Source organism: Hemitrygon akajei, chromosome 30 (genome assembly GCF_048418815.1).
Source record: "Hemitrygon akajei chromosome 30, sHemAka1.3, whole genome shotgun sequence".
Taxonomy (NCBI): Eukaryota; Metazoa; Chordata; class Chondrichthyes; order Myliobatiformes; family Dasyatidae; genus Hemitrygon; species Hemitrygon akajei.
Window position 1 is genome coordinate 1,123,219 of NC_133153.1, and position 26,002 is coordinate 1,149,220.

General features: G+C 39.8%; 1 protein-coding gene across 5 annotated transcripts in view; it reads right to left on the minus strand.

Moving 5' to 3' along the window:
- The window catches only part of ccpg1 (cell cycle progression 1), a 70,759-nt gene that overhangs the window by 41,296 nt on the left and 3,461 nt on the right, over positions 1-26,002 (minus strand). For all 5 annotated transcript variants that reach the window (XM_073032834.1, XM_073032832.1, XM_073032833.1 and 2 more), the window contains exons 2-5: positions 23,504-23,579; positions 20,761-20,860; positions 19,004-19,086; positions 14,160-14,370 (exon numbers count right to left, since the gene is read on the minus strand). In XM_073032834.1, coding sequence (XP_072888935.1) covers positions 14,160-14,370; positions 19,004-19,086; positions 20,761-20,860; positions 23,504-23,563 — 454 coding nt within the window. In that variant the 5' untranslated portion in view covers positions 23,564-23,579. The remainder of the gene's footprint in view (positions 1-14,159; positions 14,371-19,003; positions 19,087-20,760; positions 20,861-23,503; positions 23,580-26,002) is intronic.

Genomic DNA, 26,002 nt, shown 5'->3' on the forward strand with positions numbered 1-26,002 from the left:
GACTATGCTCAAAATCAAGGCAACTTTCTTTTTCTGCATGTGGCATCAGCACACCTGATAAAATTACAAGCTGTCCAGGTCAAGGTAGCAATTAGCAAAGTAAAGAACTTGTAACAAGGGCTGGAATTTGTTGGGGGAAATAGAATGAGAACAAAGGCAATAGTTTCATTCTTCCCAACATTTGGACAAAACTGGGTTTCATTCAAAACTGAACGCAGGCCAATAACATATTGTCATAGACAAACAAGGTGGCAGTGAAATAAATTTGGTAAATACTAACATTATCAAGCCTGATTATGCTCAATCTGAACTAGTCCTCACAGACACAAACAACATTTTCCAGAGACATGCCTACCTTGACTCAAGATCTCACTGCCACAACCGTCCGGCAAAACTAATTTGCAACCAGTGACTAGACACTGGACATCGAATTCTTAAGAGCCTGAGCCTGGACTGCCCTATTATTCTTTTAGCAGCTCACAGCAATCAAAGGCTTTGTTAAATGTTTCTAGATCAGAGACATTTAAACAGTCTAAATAGTTAGTTCAATACAATTAAAAATAAACTTCCTTTGAAAGCATATTTAAATTACATAAATTAATTTTAAACATTTCCCTGTATTTGCTTTTACTATCCAGGTGGGAGACAATTTGAATGTGTAGGACTGTTACATGCAGCCATCAAGTTAGACCAGCTGCTTAATGCATCTTGCTCTTCAGTTAGCATGAGTGAACCCAAGCAACCTCAAAGGTTTTCCACAAGGTTGACAAGGATTCAGTATGTAAATACGAAGCATAAGTACGTCAAAAGGATGACAGGCATATCAGTACCCAAGAGCAGAATGAGTGGCTTCATTGACTGTTGCCCAGTGGCACACACAACTAGTGTGACGTGCTTTGAGAGGTTGTTTATGACCACAATCAACTCCTGCCTAAGCAAGAACTGGACCCACTTCAATTTGCCTATTACCACAATATATATACAACAGATGCAATCTCACGGGCTCTCCACTCGGTCTCGGTCACCTGGCCAATAGCAACACCTACGTCAGGCTGCTGTTTATTGACTACAGCTCAGCATTCAACACATTTGTACCCTCAGTTCTAATCAACAAGCTCCAAACCCTGAGTCTCTGTACCTCCCTCTACAACTGGACCTTCGACTTCCTAACCGGAAGACCATAACCTGTGCGGATCAGAAATAACATCTCCACCTCACTATCAACATTGGGGCACCTCAGGCATGGGAGCTTAGCCCTCTGTCTTACTCTCTCTACACCATGGCTCAAATGCCATCTACAAATTTGCTGATGATAACTACTGTTGGCAGAATTTCAGATGCTGAGGAGGATAGGTCAGCTGGTTGAGTGGTATTGTAGCAACAACCTTGCAGTCGACATCAGAAAGGCCAAGGAACTGAGTGGGGACCTCAGAAAGGGTAAGATGAGCAAACACACATCAGTCTTCATCGAGAGATCAGAAGTGGAATGGGTGAGCAATTTCAAAGTCCTGGGTGTCAACATCTCAGAATCTATCCTGGGCCCAACATATTGATGCAATTACAAAGGCAGTACAACAGTGGATATACAAGTAGAATTGGCATTTTTTTTGCAAATTTCCACAGATGTACCATGGAGAGCATCCTAACTGGTTGCATCACCATCTGGTATGGAGGGGCCACTGCACAGGATTGGGAAAAGCTGCAAAAAAGTTGCAAACTCAGCCAGCACTAGACTACCCAGCATTCAGGACACCTTCAAAACGTGATACCTCAAAAAGTTGGCATCCATCACCCAGGACATCCCCTCTTTTCTTTGCCACCATCAAGGAGATGGTACAGGAGCCTGAAGACACACACTCAATGCTTCTTCCCCTCTGCCATCAGATTTCTGAATGGACAATGACCCATGAACACTACCTCAGTATTTACCCCCTCTCTTTTTGAGACTCATTATGTATTAATAAATATCACTTATTTAATTCACTTTTTTATATATACTTAATGTAATATAAAGTTTATTATTATGTAATACGGCAAAACAACATATGCCAGAGATATTGAACTGGATTCTGAGGATATGAGAGAGCATGAGAGAGAGACTGCAGATCCTGGTCTTCCTTGGGGGCTTTGCTATTGCTTGCTTAGTGGGTGGAGGGTGCTGATGCTTTTTTGCAGAAGTTGGTGGAGAAGGCTTGTTGCTTTGCTGCTGACTATGTGTGGGAAGGACCAGTGGGGGGAGAGGGGGCTTTGGGTATAACATTTTAACTGTCACTCATTTGTTGCTGTTTTTATGGATGTCTGCAAAGAATAAGAATTTCAGGATGTATATTCTTTGATATTAAATGGAACTATTGATCAAAACCTTCTGTTCTGTCAAAAGCTGCAGGTAAGAAAGTGACTTTCATAGACTTGCTCAGCAATTATAGACTTTCCATAAAAAATGCACAAAAATATGAATGGTTTTATCCATCAATGCTGCTGGCCTGCTGAGTATTTACATAACATAAATACCATTTGTTTCAGTTTCTTCCATTTTAGTAAGAAAAGCATTTGGTACCACCTCTGCAAAGGACTGAATGTGTACTTTGCCACTATTATACTGTGTATAAACACAATAGCTTGAAATCCTGTGCTCTATGTTTAAAACACAAAGCACATATTGATGTTTGCAGTAACAGAAATCATGCTCTATAGTGTTGGAGATGGGCTCATCATTATATATTTGTATTACTTAAAACTAAAACCACTACACATTTTTAAAATATATGTTGTTGCTTTAAAGACAGAGGCAAATTGTAAAACCACTGAGGGTGGAAGGAAACTCACAGAATATGTCTGTATCTGCCAGTTACCTTGTCACTCTATTTGATGTGCTTGACTACACAAAGGAACAGGAAACTTTAACCACTTGCCTGCAAGGTGAGGAAGAAGATGAAGATTCTATAGAAGGAAATGAAGGGCAAAAGAGCAGGTTTTACAGTAGTGAATCAGCCTATTGAATAAAAAAAATCACACCTGTTTAAATTCAGTAAAATATATCCAAAGGTGTCATTGGCCACTCATTAATGAGCTAGGAGATTTCCAGGGACTGCTAGTAGCCAAGAAGTTGGATAGGCAACATGTTTTGTACCTTTTATTTCCTGTGGATTTTCTGAGGTAAGACTGATGCTAGATATAGTGCAGCAACTCACAGCTTCTATGATTTATGTGCTCTAACCTCTGGTGTTGTTTGTATAGATCTTGCATGTTCTCCTAGGAAATCATATTGCTAGCCCAGATACTTTCAGGTCCATATCCCATGGTTGTTACGTTATGAGGCACTGTATTATTCCAACTATGGATCGTAATTAGAATAAGTTGCAGGGAAAAAATGCTGTGGACTGAAATGTTTTTAGATTATTCAATGGGCCAGTATTGAAGATGGTCTGAATGGACTCCTACTGGGTTGCAATGAAATATGAAACATTAACATCACCTACTAGAATCCTAATGTTCACCTAAATGTCAAGAACCCAGAATGAAAACCACTGAGACGGTGGTCCTGATGTCACACCATCTACACTTCACATTTGTGGAGTGCACTGTGACAGAGGTCACGTCGTTTTCTTCAGACAATGTTCTATAAACTCTCAGAAATGGCAGGAAAATGTATGTTGATAAAAATACAAGACAAGACACTAGAGCAGAATGAGGCCATTTGGGCCACTGAGTCTGCTCCACCATTATGGGCAATTTATTTTTCATCTCAAACCCATTCTCCTGCTTCTCATCAAGAAACCCTCAAGCATCACTTTAAATATACCCAAATGAGTTGACACACAGCCATCTGTGGCAATGAATTCCACAGATTCACCACCCTCTGGCTAAATAAATTCCTCCTCATCTGTTATAAAGGCTGTGCCCAGTTGTCCTAGGCTCACCCTCTATCGAAAACATCCTCTCCATGTTTATCTAGGCCTTTCAATATTCAGTAGGTTTCAATGAGATCCCATTCCCTCATTCTTCCTAATTCCAGGATGTACAAGCCCAGAACCATCAAATGATCCTCATTCATTGAAATGATCTTTCATTCCCAGGATCATTCTTGTAAACCTCCTCTGGACCCTCTCCATTTTTCATACATCCTTGCTTAGATATTGGCACTAAAACTGCTCACAATATTCCAAATGTGGTCTAACCAATACATTATATATAGCCTTGGTATTACATCCTTGCTTTTAATTCTTATCCTCATGAAATGGATGCTAACACTGCATTTGCCAACCTGCAATTTATCTAGTACAGGATTCCTGAAAGGATCTCCCAAGTCCATTTGTACCTCTGATTTCTGAAATTCCTCCCATTTAGAAAACACAGCTTTATTCCTTCTACAAAGTGCATGACCATACACTTCTTGACACCATATTCCACCTGCCACTTCTTTGCACATTTTTTTTTATCTGTCCAAGTTCTTCTGCAGACTCCCTGCTTGCTCACTTATCTTTGTATCATCCTCAAACTTGGCCACAAAGTCGTCAATTCTGTCCTCCAGATCATCAGCATATAGCATGAAAAGAAGCGGATCCAACACTGATCATGGGAACACCAGACACAAAAGGCCTCCTTTATCCCTACTCTGCCTTCTGCCTGTCAGCCACTGTCCATGCTAGTATCTTTCTTATAATACAATGGGCTCTTGTTGAGCCACCTCATGTGTCACCTTATCAAAGATCTTCTGAAAACCCACTTAAACAGCATCCACTTTCCCTTTGTGTATCCTCTAAAATATTTGTCAGGCAGAATCTCCTCTTAAGGAAACCATGCTGACTTTGACCATGTGCATCCAGGACTTCCAAAAACTCAACCTTAATATTGGACCCCATCATTGCACCAAGCACTGAATCAGGCTAACTGGTCTATAACTTCCCATCTTTCACCTCCTTCTCTTCTTAGAGTGGAGTGACATTTGCGATTTTCCAGTCCTCAGAGCTGTTCCAGAATCCACTGATTCTTGAAAACAAATCACGACATAACCTCTTCAGCTATGTCTTTCAGAACCTTGGGTGTTGTCCATCTGGTCCAGGTGACTTATCTACCTGCAGGTCTTTCATCTTCCCAAGCACCTTCAACTTAGTAACAGCACTTCACACTCACTGGTTCCTAATACCTCAAATTTCTGGCATATTGCTAGTGTCTTCCACAGTGAAGACTGACACAAAATACAGAAGTTTGTCTGCCATTTCTTTGTCCCCCATTACAACCACTCTAGCATCATTTTCAAGTGGTCCCATGTCTACTCTTGCCTCTTACTCTTTAGATATCTGAAAAACACTTGATTATTGGTTACCTTAATGTCATATTTCATTTTTTCTTCTCCCTAGTGTTTTTTTTTTTAAGTTGCCTTCTGTTGGTTTTTAAAAGCTTCCCCATTCCCCACCTTCTCACTGATTTTTGCTGTATTGCTCATCCTCTTCAGTCTTTCCTTTGTGAGCCACAGTTGTCTCATCATTCCTTTAGAATGCTGCTTTTTCTTTGGGATGAACTGATCCTGCTTCTTCTGAATTACTCTCAGAAACTCTAGCCATTACTACTCTACCATGATCCCTGCTAGTGTCCCCTTCCAATCAACTTTGGCCAACTCTCATGCCTCTGTTGCTACCGTATATTCGGAGTATAGGCCAACTCCCCATTTTCAAGGTTAAAAAACTGACATTTTCATGTTACCTTTGTATAAGCCGACCCCTTTTGTAGAGGTTTTTCATTTAACCAGAAAAGATCACAAGATCTCACATGCCGGTACTCAGCTTTGCCAGATCCAGAACCGGGAAATTTTGTGAACCAGTACCTGCTAAAAAAAATAACAGGCCTACACATTGTAGAACGTTATAAGTGAATTCCTAATAAATAAATCAGGGAGGGAAATTTTGGATTAGGTCTCCAATGGTAAAGAATCCTCAGAATTGTAACCCCTGCAGAACCATTTAGCGCCCATCATAATCTCGTTAAAACATAACATGGGGTGGCGGGATCAGTACGTCTACTCAGTAATGAGTTTGCGACCGCCACGTACAAAAGAAATGCGATATGATGCTGGCTTCAAGCTGAAGGTTGTTGATTTTGCTGAAGGAACGAATAATTCTGCAGCTGCTAAGAAGTTTAGTGTGAACGAGAAACAAGTGACAGAGTGGAGAAAGGCAGAGGACACGTTGAGGGAAATGCCAAAGACGAAATGTGCAAACTGCGGGAAAACATGCCAGTGGCCAGAACTGGAAGAAAAAGTGGGTGAATCACCAGTGATCGTCCGGATACATTGTTACTAGAGAAATGATTCGGGTTCAAGCGTTGAAATGGGCCGAAAAACACCGTCAGGTCAGCGAAAATTTCAAAGCTACGCCAAGTTGGTGCACCCGATTTATGAATAGGCGTGATCTTGTGTTGAGACAAAAAACAAAGATTGCTCAGAAAATTCCCGCTGGGTGTTGTTGTTTACATTCAAGAATGCTGTTAGATGGATGAAGCCGGTTGCTTGAAGTGAGTTAAAGAGGTGTGGCGTTGACGTCCCGAAGGTTTCGGGAAAGAAAAGTCGCTACTTGTCTGGGACGTCTTCAAAGTGCACTTGTCAGGTGAGACAAAAGCAGCATTGAAAGCTGAAAAAACAGACATTGCAGTCATCCCCGGGGGTTTGATCTCCGCGCTCCAGCCACTAGATGTGAGTTTAAACAAATCATTCAAAGAATTCATGCGACGACAGTGGAACAAAACTGACTCAAAAACAGCCAATAAATACGACCTAGTTTTCTGTGTATTCATTTTTCCAAAGTTGGCACCCCGTGTATAAGCCGACCCTGTGTATAATTAGGACCAAAATTTAGGGCCAAATTCTCAGCTTATACACCGGAATTTACGGTACCTTTATTCAACTACAATACCAATACATCTGATTTTAGCTCACACTCTCAACTGCTGGGTGAATTTTATCACAATAAGATCACTGCCTCCTAAGGATTCCTTTACATTAAGCCCCCTAATTAAATTTGGTTCAATGTACACCAAATCCAGAATTACTAGGCTCAACTTGGGATGTATGGGATGTACAGGGAGGGGAAGAATCTCTGATGAAGGGCCTTGTGACCATTCTGGGGCAGCTGACTCACCTTTGGTCCTCACTGGATGCTCAGCTCTCACCTGTGGCTCCAAGGAGCTGTTTACCCTGGAACACCACTTCAACAGGCAGGCTAAATTAAGTGAAGGAAGCCAGCGACCTCATACCCTGGTGAGAAAGGGGACCTTGCATGTCCTAACATGTGAAGTCAGCTCCAGCAAACTACACGGATGATATATACTGGGAGATCCAATGGCCAGGAAAGTGGTACTGAAATGGTCCGTGGAGAGCAAAGGGCATGACAAGGTGTCATGCTCATCCACTGCAACCAAGGAGGATCCCAGTTTGTGATGCTTGTTTGTAACAATGGACCCAGACTTCTGAGGTCGAGAGAGTGAAGTGCCCCAATGCAATGGTTTTTCCACTTTAAGAATTCTCCTGCATAGGTTTCCTGTTACCATGGGACATGATGGACAACTACCAGTGGGCTCAACCACAAGCTGTTCAAAAAAAACATTTCACAGGCATCCTACAAATTGTTTCTCTTAGGATCCAACACCAACATGACTTTCCTCAACGTACCTGCATCATAACACTGGCTTTTTTTTTAACATATCTATTCTATCTTCTATTGTACACAGGCTTGTTACTATTCAGAGGCCTCATCAGGGGCTTTTCACTCTTACAGAATCCTTGTGGGTAGAGTTGAGAAATTGCATCTTCTGATCCTATGTCACTTCTTTCTAAGGATGAAGTCATTCTTTTATACCAATAGAGCCACCACACTCTCTTTGCCCACATGCCTGTTTTTTCCACATGATGTGTATTCTTGGATCATGAACTTCCAGCTGTAATCTTCTTTCACTCATGACTCTCATGCTCACATCATACCAGCTAATTTCTAGTGGCTTTACTTTATTGACTTTATTCTATACCCTGCGTGCACTCAAATATAACACCTTCATATAACAATAACAGCACGGAAACAGGCCAGCTCGGCCCTTCTAGTCCGTGCCGCACACTTACTCTCACCTAGTCCCACCGACCCGCACTCAGCCCATAACCCTCCATTCCTTTCCTGTCCATATACCTATCCAATTTTACTTTAAATAACAATATCAAACCTGCCTCTACCACTTTTACTGGAAGCTCCTTCCACACAGCTACCACTCTCTGAGTAAAGAAGTTCCCCCTCATGTTACCCCTAAACTTTTGCCCCCTAAATCTCAACTCATGTCCTTTTGTTTGAATCTCCCCTATTCTCAATGGAAAAAGCCTATCCACATCAACTCTATCTATCCCACTCATAATTTTAAATACCTCTATCAAATCCCCCCTCAACCTTCTAAGCACCAAAGAATAAAGACCTAACTTGTTCAACCTTCCTCTGTAACTTGGGTGTTGAAACCCAGGTAACAATTCTAGTAAATCTTCTCTGTACTCTCTCTATTTTGTTGACATCCTTCCTATAATTCGGTGACTAGAACTGTACACAATACTCCAAATTTGGCCTTACCAATGCCTTGTATAATTTTAACATTACTTCCCAACTCCTATACTCAATGCTCTGATTTATAAAGGCCAGCATACCAAAAGCTTTCTGCACCATCCTATCCACATGAGATCCACCTTCAGGGAACTATGCACCATTATTCCTAGATCACTCAGTTCTACTGCATTCTTCAAATGCCCTACCATTTACCATACATGTCCTATTCTGACTTGTCCTACCAAAATGTAGCAGCTCACACTTATCAGCATTGAACTCCATCGGCCATCTTTCAGCCCACTCTTCTAACTGGCCTAAATCTCTCTGCAAGCTTTGAAAACCTACTTCATTATCCACCACGCCACCTATCTTAGTATCATCTGCATACTTACTAATCCAATTTACCACCCCATCATCCAGATCATTAATGTATATGACAAACAATATTGGACCCAATACAGATCCCTGAAGCACACCACTAGTCACCGGCCTCCAACCTGATAAACAGTTATCCACCACTACTCTCTGGCATCTCCCATCTAGCCACTGTTGAATCCATTTTACTACTTCAATATTAATACCCAACAATTGAACCTTCCTAACTAACTTTCTGCTCCACGCAGACAAGGTTCCACACCTTGTCAAAGGCCTTACTGAAGTCCATATAGACAACATCCACTGCTTTACCCTCATCAACTTTCCTCGTAACCTCTTCCAAAAATTCAGTAAGATTTGTCAAACATGACCTTCCACGCACAAATCCATGTTGACTATTCCTAATCAGACCCTGTCTATCCAGATAATTATATATCCCATCTATACGAATATGTTCCATTAATTTACCCATCACTGATGTCAAACTTACAGGCCTATAATTGCTAGGTTTACTCTTAGAACCCTTTTTAAACAATGGAACAACATGAGCAATACGCCAATCCTCAGGCACCATCCCCGTTTCTAATGACATTTGAAATATTTCCGTCAGAGCCCCTGCTATTTCTACACCAACTTCCCTCAAGGTCCTAGGGAATATCCTGTCAAGACCCAGAGATTTATCCACTTTTCCTTAAAAGCAGCAGTATTTCCTCCTCTTTAATCATCATAGTTTCCGTAACTTTCCTACTTGTTTCCCTTACTTTACACAATTCAATATCCTTCTTCTTAGTGAATACCAATGAAAAGAAATTGTTCAAAATCTCCCCCACTTCTTTTGGCTCCACACATAGCTGTCCACTCTGATTCTCTAAGGGACCAATTTTATCCCTCACTATCCTTTTGCTATTAATATAACTGTAGAAACCCTTTGGATCTATTTTCACCTTACCTGCCAACCTTGTATCTTCTTTTAGCTTTTCTAATTTCTTTAAGATTCTTTTTACGTTCTCTATATTCCGCGAGAACCTCATTTACTCCAAGCTGCCTATATTTAAAGTAGATATCTCTCTTTTACCGAACCAAGTTTCCAATATCCCTTGAAAACTATGGCTCTCTCAAACTTTTAACCATTCCTTTTAACCTAACAGGAACATAAAGATTCTGTACCCTCAAAATTTCACCTTTAAATGACCTCCATTTCTCTATTACATCCTTCCCATAAAACAAATTGTCCCAATCCACTCCTTCTAAATCCTTTCACATCGCCTCAAAGTTAGCCTTTCTCCAATCAAAAATCTCAACCCTGGGTCCAGAACTATCCTTCTCCATAATTATATTGAAACTAATGGCATTGTGATCACTGGACCCGAAGTGCTCCCCAACACATACCTCCATCACCTGACCTATCTCATTCCCTAACAGGAGATCCAACGCTGCCCCTTCTCTAGATGGTACCCTCTATGTATTGCTGCAAAAAACTATCCTGCACACATTTTACAAACTCGAAACCATGCAGCCCTTTTACAGAATGGGCTTACCAGTCTATGTGTGGAAAATTAAAATCTCCCACAATCACAACCCTGTGCTTACTACAAATATCTGTTATCTCCTTACAAATTTGCTCCTCTAATTCTCACTCCCCATTAGGTGATCTATAATACACCCCTATAAGTGTTACTACACCTTTCCCATTCCTCAATTCCACCCAAATAGCCTCCCTAGACGAGCCCTCTGATCTATCCTGCCAGATCACCGCTGTAATATTTTCTCTGACAAGCAATGCAACTCCTCCCCCTCTTGTCCCTCCAATTCTATCACACCTGAAGCAACAAAATCCAGGAATATTTAGTTGCCAATCACACCCTTCCTGCAACCATGTTTCACTAATAGCTACAACATCATTTTTCCAGGTATCAATCCATGCTCTAAGCTCATCCACCTTTCTTACAATGCTCCTAGCATTAAAATAAATGCATTTAAGAAATTCTCCACCTCTTCCTCTCTGTTTATCTCTAACGGTACAAACAACTTTATCTTCTTTTTCTTCCTTCTCCCATACATCTGTTCCTACACTCTGGTTCCCCTCCCCCCTTGTATCTAGTTTAAATCCACTGGAGCCTCTCTAGTAAATCTACCTGAAAGAATATTTGTCCCCCTCCAGTTCAGATGTAAACGGTCCTGCCAGAACAGGTCCCACCTTCCCTGGAAAACTGCCCAATTATCTATAAATCTGAAGTCCTCCCTCCTGCACCATGTCTTCAGCCACATGTTGATCTGTGCTATCTTACCATTTCTAAACCCGCCTGCATGTGGCACTGGTAGCAATCCTGAGATTGCTATCCTGGAAGTCCTGTCCTTTAACTTGGCACCTAACTCCCTAAATTCACCTTTCAGGACCTCCTCACTCTTCCTACCCACATCATTGGTCCCTACATGGACCACGACATCCGGCTGCTCACCCTCCCTCTTGAGAATACGGAGAACTCGATCCGAGATATCGCAGACCCTGGCACCAGGGAGGCAAAAGACCATCCGGGATTCTCGATCTCTTCCACAGAACCTGCTATCTGTCCCCCTAATTATCAAATCCCCTATCACTACTGCTCTCCTCTTTTCCCTCCTTCCCTTCTGAGCTGAGGGTCCAGTCTCGGTGCCAGAGACACAACCACTGCAACTTGTCACTGGTAGGTCGTCCCCACCAACAGTATCCAAAACGGTTTACTTATTGTTGATTGGAACGGCCACAGGGGTGCTCTGTTCATTCTGTCTAACCCCCTTCCCTCTCCTGACAGTCACCCAGCAACCTGTCTCCTGACTCTTAGGGATGACTATTCCCTGTAACTCCTGTTTATTTCTGTCTCTGCCTCCTGAATGATCCAAAGTTCATCCAGCTCCAGTTCCCTAACATGGTTTGTCAGGAGCTGCAGCTGGATGCACCTTTTACAGGAGTAGTCATCAGAGACAATTGTGCTCACCCTGACTTCCCACATACTGCAAACGGAGCACTCAACTGCCCTAATTGCTGCCTCCATTACCTACTCCTAAGATAATTAAATTAAAGGAACTTACCCGGTTTTACCTCACTTGGAGTGAAGCCAGTCCTCAGCCTCTGCTCACCGAAGCCTCTTGAGCCAAAGCCTTCCTACTCTGTCTCCCTCTACATTAATCTGCTCACTTTTTAAACTCTCCCACTGCCTTACAGGCTGACTTTCATGCACTTGCGTAGTCATGCCCCATTCAAACTGCCAAAGAAATGACCACCCCTTCTCAATCTGCTAGAAATGACCGCCCCCTTCTCAATCTTCTTTAGTCCTGTGTTCACCACCCTTCTTCTCAACTTTGCCTCTGTATTGCCTGAAGTTAAATTTTTCTCCCTTTCTACACTTATTCTGGAGAATTCAGTAATCTCCCCAGCACTCTCCTGGCCTTTTATTTTATTCACACTTTTCCAAACTGTTGCACAACCCTTAAAGCTCTATCCATTAGCCTAGACCTGCAATTCATCAGGACCCTAGTTCTGGCATGGTTCAGGTGGAACCCGTCCCATTAGAACAGGTCCCTCCTTCCCCAATCATCATTATTATGTGTCATGTCATACAACATGGGTGATCATGGTCTTCCATCCATGACCATGATTGTTGCTGGCAAATTTTTCTATAGAAGTGGTTTACCATTGCCTTCTTCTGGGCAATGTCTTTACAAGACAGATGACCCCAAACACTGTCAATACTCTTCAGAGATTGTCTGCCTGGCTTCAGTAGTCACCTAAACAGGATTGCTCATACAACCCATCAACCACCTGCCCAGTGCCCTGATTGGGGAGCTAAGTACTACACCTCACCCAAGGGTGACCTGCAGGCTAGGGAAGGGACGTAGCATCTTATCCTTCCTTTGGTAGAGATGCATCTGTACCCCACCACCCACCTTCCCCAATACTGGTGCCAATGACCTAAATCTAAGCATAGTTTGGATCTGCAACACTCAGACGATTGCTTTAATACCAAGAACTTTACCTCAGTAATTAGACAAGTAGGAAATTATGGATGTGGTGGTGTTAGCAAAAGCATCAGCTAAGAAAAGTAAAGAGGGCCTACAGAGATAACAGTTTTGCTGTACAAAGTAACTGAGGAAAAATAAACTCATAAATCTGGAATCAGCTCAGTGGATGAAGCCTAGCAGAATTGTCATATTCAGTTCAATATACAAATGCACAGCCAAACACCCAAGTAATCATACTGTCAAATTCGCCAATACCACGACAATAGTCAGCTTCATCACCAACAACGATGACAGTCTACAGAGAGGAGGTGGAAAAGCTCGAGTCCTGGTGTCAGGCAAATAACCTCTTCATCAATGACCACAAGACTGAAGTTAGCTGCACAATACACAACAATACTTACACCTTCTGTAGATGCATAGTGAAAGCATCATAACATTACTGCATACCAGAACTATACTGCGGCGGACAGGAAAACTCCACAATGGGTAGTCAAAACTTCCCATCGCATCACTGGCACCAGCCTACCCGCCATCAAGGAGCCACAAGTCCAACAAATATCATGAAGGATCTCACCTATCCTGCTAATGGACTCCCTGTCCCATTCCCATCAGGGAGGAGGCTATGTAGCATCCACACCAGGCCAACCAAACAATTACTTTCCTCAAGCAGTAAGGCTGATCAACATTCCACCCACTAACCCATTCCACCACCACTATTTTATCATTCAGTCACCCCACTTACAGACTTACTGTACCTAGTGTGACTTTAAGTAGATACAATGTACATAAGCTATCTTACGTATTTATATTTATTGTGTTCTTTATCTTAGTATTTTGTTTTCGTGCTGTATTGGATCCGTAGTCACAATTACTTTATTCTCCTTTACACTTGCATGCTGGAAATAACATTAAATGATCTTGAATTAAACATTTGTTAAACCTAGATTCAGTTTTGATCAAAGATCCAGCAAAGTAATTATTAAATACATAAAAATCTTCAATGTGCACAAGCAGAAGTACCATTCGCCTGAAAAACAAGCATCTTGTATTATAATAAGGCAATTATCTTTCAATTTCAGTAGATGGGGATAACATTCCAATAGCTGACATATTTGAGTTGATATTAAATCGCAAAATCCACATACTCAAACACAGATGTAAGTTACTGCAGAGAGAAACTGCTAGCATGCTCTATTCTAAATAACCTGTTCTTACCAGTTTCGGGTGGGGCAAAGGTATACTGGCTGCTGGAGGACGAACCCAAGTTCACTTCATCATCATTTATGCTTTCTGCTTCTGCTTCTTCAGTTGCTTCTTGATTAGTCTGAAGATCTTCCATCAGTGGCGACTCAAGAGTTACAATATCTGAATCATCGCTGGTTGCACCAACAACAGCATTGTCATCAGCCAATTCTTCATTTGGTGACTGATTAAATAATAAGTAAATATAAGTGTAAGTTTGTGACATTTTATTGTTGTAAACCAACTTCACAACATGCAACTTACACCCACATATTTGAAATGCGTGCTTCTGGCAAATTACCTCTCATAAAAATATACAACACAAGTTTGAAATAGATTAATATAAAGATTTTGGCTTTCAACAAGGTTTTATTATCTACCCTTAAAATTTACCTGGCTCTGATATATAGTATATATATATATATATATATATATATATATATATAAATATAACTCCATCATGAAAACATTTCACTGAGCAATCTGGGTGAAAAGCTAGGACCAAAAGTGTAGAATATTATCTGAATGCATTAACTAAGGCATGTAATAAATATGCACTCAGCGGCTAGGTACCTAATAAAATGGCCACTGAGTGTTTATTCATAGTCTTCTACAGCCATGCCCATCCACTTCAAAGTTCAATGTGTTGTGCATTCAGAGACGTTCTTCTGTATCCCACCATTAATGTCTGGTTATTTGAGTTACTGACACCTTGCTGTCAGCTTGAACGAGTAGGCCATTCTTCTCTAACCTCTCTCATTAACAAGGTGTTTTCACCTACAGAGCTGCCATTCACTGGATTTTTCTTTGTTTTTCCACACAACTCTCTGTAAACTCTAGAGACTGTTGAGGATGAAAATCCCAGGAGATATTCAAACCATCCATCAGGCAGCAATAATCATTCCAAGGTCAACATCACTTAGATCACATTTCTTCCCCATTCTGATGTTTGGTCTGAACAACAACACCTGAACCTCCTGACCACATTTGCATGCTTTTATGCATTAAGTTGCTGCCACATGCTTGGCTGATTAGATATTTGTATTAACCTGGTATACAGATAACAAAGTGGCCACTGAGCATAGAATTTTGTAATGGAAATTCTATGAACTGGAATGAATGAATGAAATTTTATTTCGGTCAATACAAACATAACTATATATAACCATATAACAATTACAGCACGGAAACAGGCCATCTCGGCCCTTCTAGTCCATGCCAAACGCTTACTCTCACCTAGTCCCACCAATCCGCACTCAGCCCATAACCCTCCATTCCTTTCCTGTCCATATACCTATCCAATTTTTTTTTTAAATGACAAAAATCGAACCTGCCTCTACCACTTTTACTGGAAGCTCCTTCCACACAGCTACCACTCTGAGTAAAGAAGTTTCCCCTCGTGTTACCCCAAACTTTTGCCCCTTAACTGTCAAATCATGTCCTCGTTTGAATCTCCCCTACTCTCAATGGAAAAAGCCTACCCACATCAACTCTATCTATCCCCATAATTTTAAATACCTCTATCAAGTCCCCCCCTCAGCCTTCTACACTCCAAAGAATAAAGACCTAACTTGTTTCCCTGTAACTTAGATGCTGAAACCCAGGTAACATTCTAGGAAATCTCCTCTGTACTCTCTCGAATTTGTTGACATCTTTCCTATAATTCGGTGACTAGAACTGTACACAATACTCCAAATTTGGCATCACCAATGCTTTGTACAATGTTAACATTACATCCCAACTCCTATACTCAATGCTCTGATTTATAAAGGCCAGCATACCAAAAACTTTCTTCACCACCCTATCCACATGAGATTCCATCTTCAGGGAACTATGCACCATTATTCCTAGATCACTCTGTTCTGCTGCATTCATCAAATGCCCTACCATTTACCATATAAGTCCTATTTTGATTTGTCCTACCAAAATGTAGCACCTCACACTCATCAGCCTTAAACTCCATCGGCCATCTTTCAGCCCACTCTTCTAACTGGCCTATATCTTTCTGCAAGCTTTGTAAACCTACTTCATTATCCACCACACCACCTATCTTAGTATCATCTCCATACTTACTAATCCAATTTACCACCCCATCATCCAGATCATTAATGTATATGATAAACAACATTGGTCCCAGTACAGATCCCTGAGGCACACCACTAGTTACTGGCAAATCAACCTGACAGTTATCCACCACTACTCTCTGGCATCTCCCGTCCAGTCACCATTGAATCCATTTTACTACTTCAATATTAATACATAACAATTTAACCTTCCTAACTAACTTTCCATGTGGAACCTTGTCAAAGGCTTTACTAAAGTCCATAGACAACATCCACTGCTTTACCCTCGTCAACTTTCCTAGTAACCTCTTCCAAAAATTCAATAAGATTTGTCAAACATGACCTTCCACACACAAATCCATGTTGACTGCTCCTAATCAGACCCTGTCTATCCAGATAATTATATGCCATCCCTAAGAATACTTTCCATTAATTTACCCATCACTGACGTCAAGTTTACAGGCCGATAATTGCTAGGTTTACGCTTAGAAACCTTTTTAAACAATGGAACCACATCAGCAATACGCCAATCCTCAGGCATCATCCCCGTTTCTAATGACATTTAAAATATTTCTGTCAGAGCCCTTGCTATTTCTACACCAACTTCCCTCAAGGTCCTAGGGAATATCCTGTCAGGACCCGGAGACTTTTCCACTTTTGTATTCTTTAAAAGCTCTAGTACTTTAATCATCATAGTTTCCATAACTACCCTACTTGTTTCCCTTACCTTACACAATTCAATATCCTTCTCCTTAGTGAATATTCTTTTCTTAGTGAAAAGAAATTATTCAAAATCTCCCCCATCTCTTTTGGCTCCACACAAAGCTGTCCACTCTGATTCTCTAAGGGACCAATTTTATCCCTCACTATCCTTTTGCTATTAATGTAACTGTAGAAACCCTTTGGATTTATTTTCACCTTACTTGCCAAAGCAACCTCACATCTTCTTTTAGCTTTTCTAATTTCTTTCTTAAGATTCTTTTTACATTCTTTATACTCCTCGAGCACCTCATTTACTCCATGCTGCCTACATTTATTGTAGATCTCTCTTTTTCCGAACCAAGTTTCCAATATCCCTTGAAAACCATGGTTCTCTCAAACTTTTAACCTTTCCTTTCAACCTAACAGGAACATAAAGATTCTGTACCCTCAAAATTTCACCTTTAAATGACCTCCATTTCTCTATTACATCCTTCCCATAAAACAAATTGTCCCAATCCACTCCTTCTAAATCCTTTCGCATCTCCTCAAAGCATCATTTTCAAATAAGATTTCATAAGACAAAATTGAATAATAAAAATCTTTAAAACAGACCGAAAGGGTGTAGGCTAAAGCTACAGCTTATTACACCTACCCTTCTTTCTTATACAAAAACGGATCTGGCGCCAATCATCATATCAAAACAAAAAATTTCATAATCTTTTAACACAAAATCCATTTCCAAATATCATTTACATTACTCCCATTCATTTTAAATAATGTATTGTATATTTGTTCATTAAATTATTTTTAAAATAATTTTAACTTGTTAAGTGTGGCGCATGTTTTTAAATTCTCACTACAACTGTTCCATAGATTCACCTCTCTGACTGAAAAACAATGATTTTTACATTTGTTCTTATCCTTTGTTTTTGAAATATACATGTTCCTCTCAAATCATGTTGACTTTCGCTTTAAACAATCTTTGGATACTTTGTGGTAACTGTCCATTTTTTACTTCATACATAATTTGTATTATTTTAATATCTACAAAATATCTGAATTTTAAAGTGTTTAGTTGAATAAATAGTGGATTGGTTGGGTCATAATAACTTGTCTTATTTACAATTCGTATAACTTTCTTTTGGAGTAGAAAAATTGAGTTGGTATTTGTTTTGTATGTATTTCCCCATAACTCTACACAGTAAGTCATGAATGGGACTATAAGTGAACAGAATAATGTATACAAAGATTCCCAATTTAAGAAATCTTGCGCTTTTGTACAGTATTGCAATAGATTGACATTTTTGCTTTGGCATAATTTGTATGTGGTTTCCAGCTTAATTTATTATCTATTACCACTCCTAAAAAATTTGTTTCAGATACCTTATCAATTTCAACATTTATTCTAGGTTTACTATATGAACTGGAAGAACTACAGATTATCTTACATGAACAGAGAAGCCTCTGCAAGTTAATCCCCTTGTCCTTTGGTTAAAAAGTCATCTCTTAAACTTAATCACATTGAAAATGTATAGACTCCTGCAATTCAAGTGACTGGATTTCCAAGACTATATTCAGTGGCTGCCATTTTATGTAGTTCAATTTGATGCATAGAAAGGTGAATTCCAACAATATCTTATGCTCAAAAACACACCAAGCTAAAAATAAGCCTTCAGTTCAGGTCGTAAAAGTTGCAACAACACCTACTTGTATTGATTATGCTTTTGATTTTGAAAGCCAACTTCAACATAAAAACATCAAAGAAGATACCTTAATAACACATTGCACTGATTGCATAGCTGCACAGAAAAACTTTAAAAGTTTGTGCAAGGGAGAAAAGTGGAAGATTCCCAATTACCCAAATCCACAACAATTTCCATCCTAATTCAAGTGTATCTTATTCCATTCATGAACTTTTTTTTCATAGTCAAAGAGTTTTGACAATACATTACATACTGACAACAATTACAACCTTACTGTTTAAAGAGTATTAAACTGTTACTTGAACACGTGCATGCAAATTCAGAAAAGGAAATTTGAAGATGATCTCACCTTGGACAATGTTTCTTTATCCTCAGATATAACTGAAGCATCGAGATTTTCCACTTTTGGCTCTGTGCACTCAGTGCCCTTTGCTGCAAAACAAATTACACTAAAATGTTTCAAGCTATTTGAAAAGTTTAAAAAGCACAAGAAATTATATTGCATTGAATAGTTAAGTCAGTGAAACAGTAAACTTTCATATCCCATGATATTTATTTCTTCTGGGAAAAAATAGAGTATTGTAGAACTATATAGAAGCCAGCAAATGCAAAACAGCTTTTCAATTTAATGAAAATCCATGAAAACTATCTGCACCAAATTGACTGGGTTCAATTTTGATATAGTAATGACACCAAGGCCATCAGCATTACCTCCTACAATTGACTTGCTACATATGTATTTTACACATGTGAGCAATTTAGTACAAAAACAGCAAAGCTGTTGGCAATGATCAGGTGATCCTCCACCACAGGCTGCAGATGGACCTCACTGATTCTCAAATCCATTCCTAAATCCCAATAAAGTGAAAGGGAAGTAATGGAACGTCTGACCACCTGACATCAAGAATATCTGATACCTGAGATCCACAAGGCACAGAAATTAATCATGCAATAACACCAAAATCCTGATTTTTATTTACAAAAAATATTGTAACATATACATTAAATTAAATAAGCAGTGCAAAAAAGAGAGCAAAAATACTGAAGTAGTGTTCATAGATTCATTGTCCATTTGGAAATCTGATGGCAGAAGGAAGAAGCTGTTCCTAAAATGTGGGTATTCAGGTTCCAGTACCTCCTCTCTGATGGTACTAATAAGAAGAGAGCATATCCTATGTGACAGGGACCCTTAATGATGGATACCACCTTTTAGAAGCATCACTTTTTAAAGATGTCCTCAATGCTGGAGAGGCTAGTGCCCATGATGAAGCTAGGTGAGTTTGCAAACACCTGCAGCTTGTTCGGATCCTGTCATCTCTCCATACCAGATGGTGATGCAACCAGTTAGAAAGTTCTCCACAGAACATCTGTAGAAATTTGCTAGAGTCTTTGGTGACATAACAATTTTCCTCAAACTCCTAATGAAATATATCACTGGCATGCTTTCTTCATAATTGCATCAATATGTTGGGCGAGTATAGACCTTCAGAGAAGTCAACAGCCAGAAACATGAAACCCCCCCAGGGCCTGACAAAGTGTCCCCTTAGATCTTGTGGGAGGGTAGTGCAGAAATTACAGAGACATTTAATACATTTTTAGCCACGAGTGAGGTGACAGAGGATTGGAGGATAACTACTGTTTTTCTGTTGTTTAAGAATAAGATGGGGAATTATAGGCTAGAGATCCTGATGTCAGTAGTGGATAAGTGATAGGGAGGCAACCCAAGGGACAGGATGTATAAGCATTTGGATAGACAGTGCCTGATCAGGAATAGTCAACATGGCTTTATGCCTAGTAAGTCACATATAACCAATCTTATAAAAAAAAAAATTTTTTTTAAACGTTACCAAGAAAGTTGAAGGCAGTGGATGTTGTTTGCATGGACCTTTGACAAGATCCCACATGGCAGGCTCGTCCAGAAGGTTCAGTCAGAAGGACCTGTAATAGTGTCATGTTGAATTCAATTTACTACCTCATCCTGAATGCCCAGTGACTGAACCTTCTGACCATCCTCCCTTTTGTTAAAGGCCTTCCTAATGTCCATGTAGACAACATCCACAAATGAAAGGAATAAGCTCACAAATGGTAATTGACTATTTTGCTTACCTTGTGATTCAAATGGTTTATCGACCTGTTGATTTGTTAAAGTCTGTGAAATACATTCAGCCTCTCCTTTGTCTGAACTTAGTACCTCCACATCAGATCCCTAACCAAAAGGAGATCAGCAGTTAACAAGCATCACTTTAATTTTTATATAAATATGCTGCAGTTTCCTCTTTAACTCAGTAGTATACATATTATATGGCCAAGTGTTACGTTCATACTCATCACTCCATACGTGTACTAACAGCCTAGCAATAAACTTCAGACTCGAATTTAACTAAGAATTTAGCACAAAGTAGCATTTTAAAACATTTATTCGATATGAACAACACATCAAAACATTAACAATGCCTTTCTGAGCCTTCTTTCATAATTAGATTAAAAACAGCAACTTAGTTCTCATATTGACTTGCACAAAGTCTAGGTTTCTGCTAGGAGGCTGCACCTTACTACCCACTGTATGCTAGATACTTTGACACACTCCTGATATGCCTTTAAATGATTTGGCAAGAAAAACAAAATTATTATAGACAGTATTTTTAATAATCTTTCAAACAATGCTTTTAAAGAGACCAGATTAAAGCCATGATCAGTGGAGAGCTATCCAAAAGGTGTAAATGAGACCAGTGCATCTTTTTTCTTCTGTATCCTACATGGGCTTATCAACAGAATGAAAAAAATTCAACAATGCTCATTTCCCACCATCAATACTGAGACAATTTATCTTTACTCATAACAAAATGCACGCAACTTCTTACAAGTAATTTAAGACAATGTGCCAAGTGAAACAAGAACAATTTGCCACATAATGAATATTAAAATCACACGTCAACGGTTATAGTTAATCATTGTATACAACATAACTGCTGTGAACAAAATGGCATCTTCACGCTATGTTGGATAGCACTGATCGGTCAGACTTCAACATTACATACCACTAATCCAATTAGTGTCCGTAAGGACTTGTGCTGCAAAACATTTTTGAAATAGAATAGCTCAGAACTGATTACACCTTGATATGTTGAACTGATCAAACTCCTGTCCAATATCAGCTACATTCAAAGTGACTCATTCCTATATACCCAGTAGAAATAATACTGAGAATACTTGCCTAACCCCTCCTGTTAGAAAACTTTCAGACACTTCATATTTACACTAAGGATACTTTACAAGTATTGTATGTTAACAGCACACAATGACAATGCTGGATTGAAAGCCATGCAATTCTTGAATGGACCTTTCACTCACAATACAAAACCTACTCAACAGCAACCATTTCAAACTTTAACGTGGAATGCAAAACAGTGACTGCAGATGCAAAGCAGTAATAAGCTTTCCAGCAACGGTAATTCTGATTTTCAGAATAGCTTGTCTTGTTAGTCATAAATAAAGATCATCAAACAGACAATTCAACTGACAATCATCTCTAACTTTCCTTTTCAATCTAACAGGCATTTATAGATGAATGCTCACCTTAAAATTCACACAGGCTAGCATTAATTCTTATTTCATATTTCTTATTCTTATTTCAAAGAATTTATATTTTAAGAGAGTTAACCCAAACAATTTTTAGCATCACATCTACAGCAATATTGTGATGAGGTATGTTGAAAGTGACATTGGGCAGAATTTCATCAGTCCAATTTATGTAAATATATGCCAGATCTACTTGTTATGACAGAAGCAACCACTTGGCTCCAAACACGGACAAGGTATTCAAATTCAAAAGTGAGGCAAGAGTGACTGAAGGAGGGCTTTCCTAAGTTATATCTGAGACTGTATGTTGTGCAATGATTGCATCATCTTCTCCAGTCTTTCCATAATTCACAAGACAGAATAAAAGTATGCAAAATATTCTCAACTAACCTGGATAACTGCATCTCTAACAACACTTAAGAAGTTCAACAAAATCCTGGTCACCGTAATGGCACCTCATGTCAAATGTTCATAACCTCAACAATCTACACATTAACAGCGGAAGATGTACAAAGTATAAGCTATCACCTAGGATATGGATATGAACAATAACCACCATGATCCACACCATCTTATCTTGTGAATATTGCCATTCTTTGATTACTGTCAGTCAGAACCTCTAAAATCCATATCTACCACCACTGTGGGGCTACTTTTTTCACACTGACTGCAGAGTTCCAAGCAGGTAATCTCCTTCTCAATATCAATTAAGTTTAGACAATTAAATATCAGCACTCATTCAATGATGAAAAGGTGTGCAACTAGAAAAGACAGTCTGAAAATAGTTCTATTATATGCCAGACCAGAGGACACAACCTCAGAATAAAAGGATGCATTTTTACAGCAAAGATGAGAAGGAATTTCTTTAGCCAGAGAGTGGCGAATCTGTTGAACTCGTTGCCACAGATGGCTGTGGAGGCCAAACCTTTGTATATTCTAGGCAGAGGTCGAAGTTTTCTTGCTTAGTCAATGCATGAAGGGACATAGGGAGAAGGCAGGAGATTGGGGCTGAGAGGGAAAGTGGATCAGCCATGATGAAAAGATGGAAAAAACTCAATTGGCCAAATGACTAACTCTGCTCCTATATCTTATGGTCTTATATATGTCTATTTAGTAAAGACCAAAATCATGATCCGATTACCAGTATACAAGGGAACTATGTGCTTTTTATATCCATGCACCTTCTGATTAAAAAAATTCAAGTCTACAAATTGACACGCTTTAGTATTATTTATAAAGTTAAAGGAACAAAAAAGAATAAAATGTTTACTTCATGATTAATTATGGTCCAACCACAGGATGATTCACTATCGCTGGAATTTTCCGACATCTTCAAACTCAGGTAACTGTAAAACAGATAATTCAGTATTAATAACAGATCAATTAAAAGCACTGGAAACAGGAGTTATGCTGCAGTTGTACACTGTATGCCATCTTGTCGCCACATTACAGGAAGGATGTGGTAACAAGTGAGAGAGTGCAGAAGAGATACATCAGTATGTTGACTGGAGTTAAAATGTGAAATTGGAAAGGCTGAGTCTACTCTCACCCGAACACCAGAAGCTGAAGAGTGACTTATGCAGGTTTATAAATCAGAATCTCCCCTTCCCCCTCTGGTTTGACAAAGGAGAAATTTAAAGGAGATCAAAGGGGTAAGTTTTTGGAATGAGCTGCAAAAGGAGGAAATGGTGGCAGATACCACTGCAACATTTAAAAGACATTTGGAAAGGTACTTGGACAGGAAAGTATGCAATTCCAGCCCGAAGCAGGCAAATTGAATTAGCACAGATGGGCATCACGGTCACAAGGGCGAGAAGAGCCAAAGGACTTGTATGTGTGCTATGACTTTTGAGATCAAAATTTAACTTGTGGCAAATAGCTTTGAGCAAACAATCATACAACCCAGAGCTCAGTGGTATGACTATCATTTATGTTTATACTGACTTTCACTAATCCTGGGACCTCTAAAATGGTGATTTTGTCAACGTGTAGCTAACTCTCAAATACACTCAATGGTCATTTTATAGGTTTACCTGCTCATTAATGCAACTATCTAATCAGCCAATCATGTAGCTGCAACTCGATGCATAAAAGCAATCAGAGCAACCCCACGCCGATGCCTACCTGCCTCCTTTCGATACAATACGTATACTTCGATGTTAAGCTCCCAAATATGATCTTCTTTCAGCCATGATTCAGTGATGCCCACATCATACCTGCCAATCTCTAACTGCGCTACCAGATCATCTACCTATTCCGTGTACTGTACACATTTAAATATAACACCTTCTGTCCTGTATTTTTCACTCGTTTTGATTTTGGCCCCATGTTACACTTCACTTCATCCCACTAATTTCAATTTTGCCCTATCATCTGCAGGTCCTTCTTCACAGTCTCACTACACACTGCATCTATTTGTACACCAATTGCCCCCATCTTCAGCACTATCACTCTAGTTCCCATCCCCTGCCAGATTTATTAAAACCCTCTCCAACAGCTCTAGCAAACCTGCTGGAAAGATATTGGTCGCCCTTGGATTCAGGTGTAGCCCATCCTTTTTGTACAGGTCGTACTTTGTATTTTCCCCAGAAGAGATCCCAATGATCCAGAATTCTAAAACCCTTGCGCCATTTCCTATGCCACTCCTTCATCAGTATTATCAATCTATTCCTGCCCTGACTAGCCCACGGCATTAGGAGTAATCCTTGTAGGTCCTGCTCTTCCGAGCCTCTTCGCAAACTCCCTATACTCAGAGAGCAGGAGCTCTTCCCCCTTTCTACCCATGTCATTGGTGCCAGTGTGTACCAAGACCTCTGGCTACTCACTCTTGCACCTGAGAATATCTTGCAGCACTTACGAGGCAACACACCATCATGTCTTTTTCATGCCCCCCCCCCCCCCCCGACTTTACCCTCAGAGCCAGCAACAGAGCCACTGGCCTGGTTACTGCCACTATGCTCTAATAGGACATTCCCCGTTGATGAGGGGGATGGTCAAAGGGTAATCCTGCACTAACTGCTTACTCCCTTTACTTCTCCTGGTGGTCACCCACCTACTATCAGAAGCCTGCCTCAGTAAGTCTCATCTATGAGGTTTTCAGCCTCCCTGATATCCATCTCCAGTATCTTGTCATTCCAGAGCTGAATACAATGTACTGTACTTCCTGCAGATGTAGTCATCAGAGAGACCGTTAGGTACCCTGCAATCCCACATCTTACAGGAGCATTCCTCTGCTTTAACTACCATCCTGCCTACTCTTGCTGTATCTTTGGTTCTAACCACTTAAAACATCTTAAGTTCTACAATGAAATAAATGATGAATTTAAATAATAAAAGTAGCCACTGAGTACAAGTGCAAAAATGAAGCTAAAACAACCCTGGTTAAAACCGTCTTATTTATACATTTAAATTACTTAAATTCCAGTAAAGGAATCTAGTTTAATTATAGATCATACTCCAAAAGCAGGTTGTTTTTATTCTAGCAACCACATGCCCCATCCTCACAAGCTGCCTCTTATCTGTTCTTCACAAACAGCTGCACAAACAATGCTAGTTTAAAATGAAAATGGAGCTGTTGTGACTGAACTAAAACTGAGTGTCACGGAAACTGTAACAGGGAAATACAAATCTTTACTCACACGCAGCAAACCTTCAGAGAGACTGTCCAACAGAATCGCACTCTCCAGACACTTCATCAACACAAAGATAATACATAACTACAATTATAATCACCTACTTTAACATTTGGAATATAGTCAAGTAAATATGC